Source organism: Apteryx rowi, unplaced genomic scaffold, assembly GCF_003343035.1.
Source record: "Apteryx rowi isolate R43461 unplaced genomic scaffold, aptRow1 scaffold_216, whole genome shotgun sequence".
Lineage (NCBI taxonomy): Eukaryota > Metazoa > Chordata > Aves > Apterygiformes > Apterygidae > Apteryx > Apteryx rowi.
Window position 1 is genome coordinate 53,989 of NW_020448486.1, and position 1,928 is coordinate 55,916.

Below are 1,928 nucleotides of genomic sequence, written 5' to 3' on the forward strand. Positions count from 1 at the left end.
AAAGGCAGGAGCGCGGCCGGCGCGGGACAATGGCCCTGCCGGGGCCGCCGCACCGGCGCGGGAGGCGGGCGCGGGGCGCTTTGTGCGTGACCGCTCGCCAGGAGAGGACCACAAAGACCTGAGCGGGGTATAATGTGACACGCAAATGCGGCATGGTGATGATGACTTGGGGGAAGAGGGAGAAACGAGCCAACTGTGGCTGTGGCTCCCCCTTTTCCTCTCTCTCCCGGTATGGGCTGCAGCGGTCGACATAGAATAAGGAAGACAATTCTCTACTAACCGTGGTTTTGACTGGCACGTACAGCACTTGCTTCCCTCCTCCAGCACCACCACTGACCTCGTCCGAATTGCCGAGCTGGAAGCCTTTAGATTTGACCCAGAATTTGAATTTGGCATTATCCGTGGAGCTCGACTCGGAGCCATTCAAGAGCTGGACGATCCGGTCGTATTTTTTACGGGTCACCGTCTTGGTTTTTCCTGAGTCCCCGTAAGTCCTGAGACACCAGTCTTGAAACTGGCGGTACATGTCCCGGTCGCCGCTCTCCATAATCTCCTAGTACACACACACACACATGCACACGCACGGACACACACGCACCCCACGAAAGCGGGCCGGGGTCCGGGTCCGGGCCGCCCAACCGCACTTTGCACCTGTTCACCTAGCGCTCATGAAAAATGCATCCACCTCCGAGCCGGAGCGAAAGGAGGTCCCGGTGCAGGCAGATCCCAGCTGATTTTTTTGTTGTGGTGGTGGTTCGGGGGGGGCCGGGGAGGGGGATGGGTGAGGGGGGGTAGCAATCAATTCAATAGTGTAGCAATGCTCTCCATTTTTTTAACTGTGTCGGATCACAGGAGGCAAAACGGGTCTCGTGGAGGCTCCTCTTATCCTTCCACTGTACGTGATCAGTCTCTTTAATAATTGTGCAAGGCAGTACTATCCCACTGTCTCCAGCAGCGTCTTACCCGGAGAGGGTTCGGTGGATAAATAATTAAAATCCTATCCCTTGGCTTAGCGAAGAGAAAAGAAAATATTGACTCGGATCCTTCTTCTTTTTCATATATCAGCTGCACCCGGATTCACCCAGGATAGTGCAGGTGAAAGGAGAAGAAAAAAAAAAAAGGAAAGAAAAAAAGAAAAAAAAAAGCCCACCCTCCTCCACCCCGGCAGCCCTCAGCTGCCTTCTGGAAAGGCTTTCTGTCTCTGTCCTGGCGGACTGTGCCTCTCCCTAAAGCAGCCTCACCGTGCAGGATGGAGGAAGCATTGAAGGGCAAACTGGTCTCTTTGCTGCCCCTTTATTCCAGGGCTGGGCGGTTTTGCTTTAGATATCCCTGCTCCGGGCATGAAGGTACTGGAAAGAAAGAAAGTTCTTACCTKCTATTTCTAAGCCTAATATATCCAATCCACATTTTAAGTATTTGTTTTTATTATTATTATTATTTGTAATGGTCTGTGAGCATTTCACTTCCTCATGTTCAGTCCCACTGAATTTTCAGATGCCTTTATAGGAATTTTCATCTATTTATTTACTTAGCAATCCCGGCAGATGGAGAAAAAATATATATATATACGATATAGGCTCGGATATTGGACCAGAGGAGAGAGATCAGTCCCAGGAGGATGTTGGTACAGGAAAGGAGGCGGCTCTCGGTTGCTCTGCCAGTGTGATGGTGCTCACACATGTAGGACTCCTCGGGTCCGGGGTATCCTTTGGTCTCTGGGCTAAACTGGCTACAAGGCATTCAAGTAAGTTTGCGTGCGGATGCGGAGTAGAAACCCTTTTCTGAAAGGGGGGGAAGCAATCTTGACTGTGTCCCCTCCCTTTGCCACAGTTTCCGTTCACGCAGGAGGTCTCCGCGCTCTCGCCCGCCACGCCGGGCAGGACACCCCCTCCACGGGGGGAAGGCGCCGCACCGCCGGCTCCGCTCCT

At 52.8% G+C, this 1,928-nt stretch overlaps 1 protein-coding gene across 1 annotated transcript in view; it reads right to left on the bottom strand.

Annotated features, from left to right (window-relative positions):
- Window positions 1–547, bottom strand: part of LOC112965436 (nucleolar protein 4) — a gene marked incomplete at its 3' end in the record, with an annotated part of 50,016 nt that extends 49,469 nt beyond the window's left edge. Inside the window, exon 1 of the mRNA XM_026064418.1 lies at window positions 281–547. Coding sequence (XP_025920203.1) covers window positions 281–547 — 267 coding nt within the window. The remainder of the gene's footprint in view (window positions 1–280) is intronic.
- Between the last annotated feature and the right edge of the window lie 1,381 nt (window positions 548–1,928).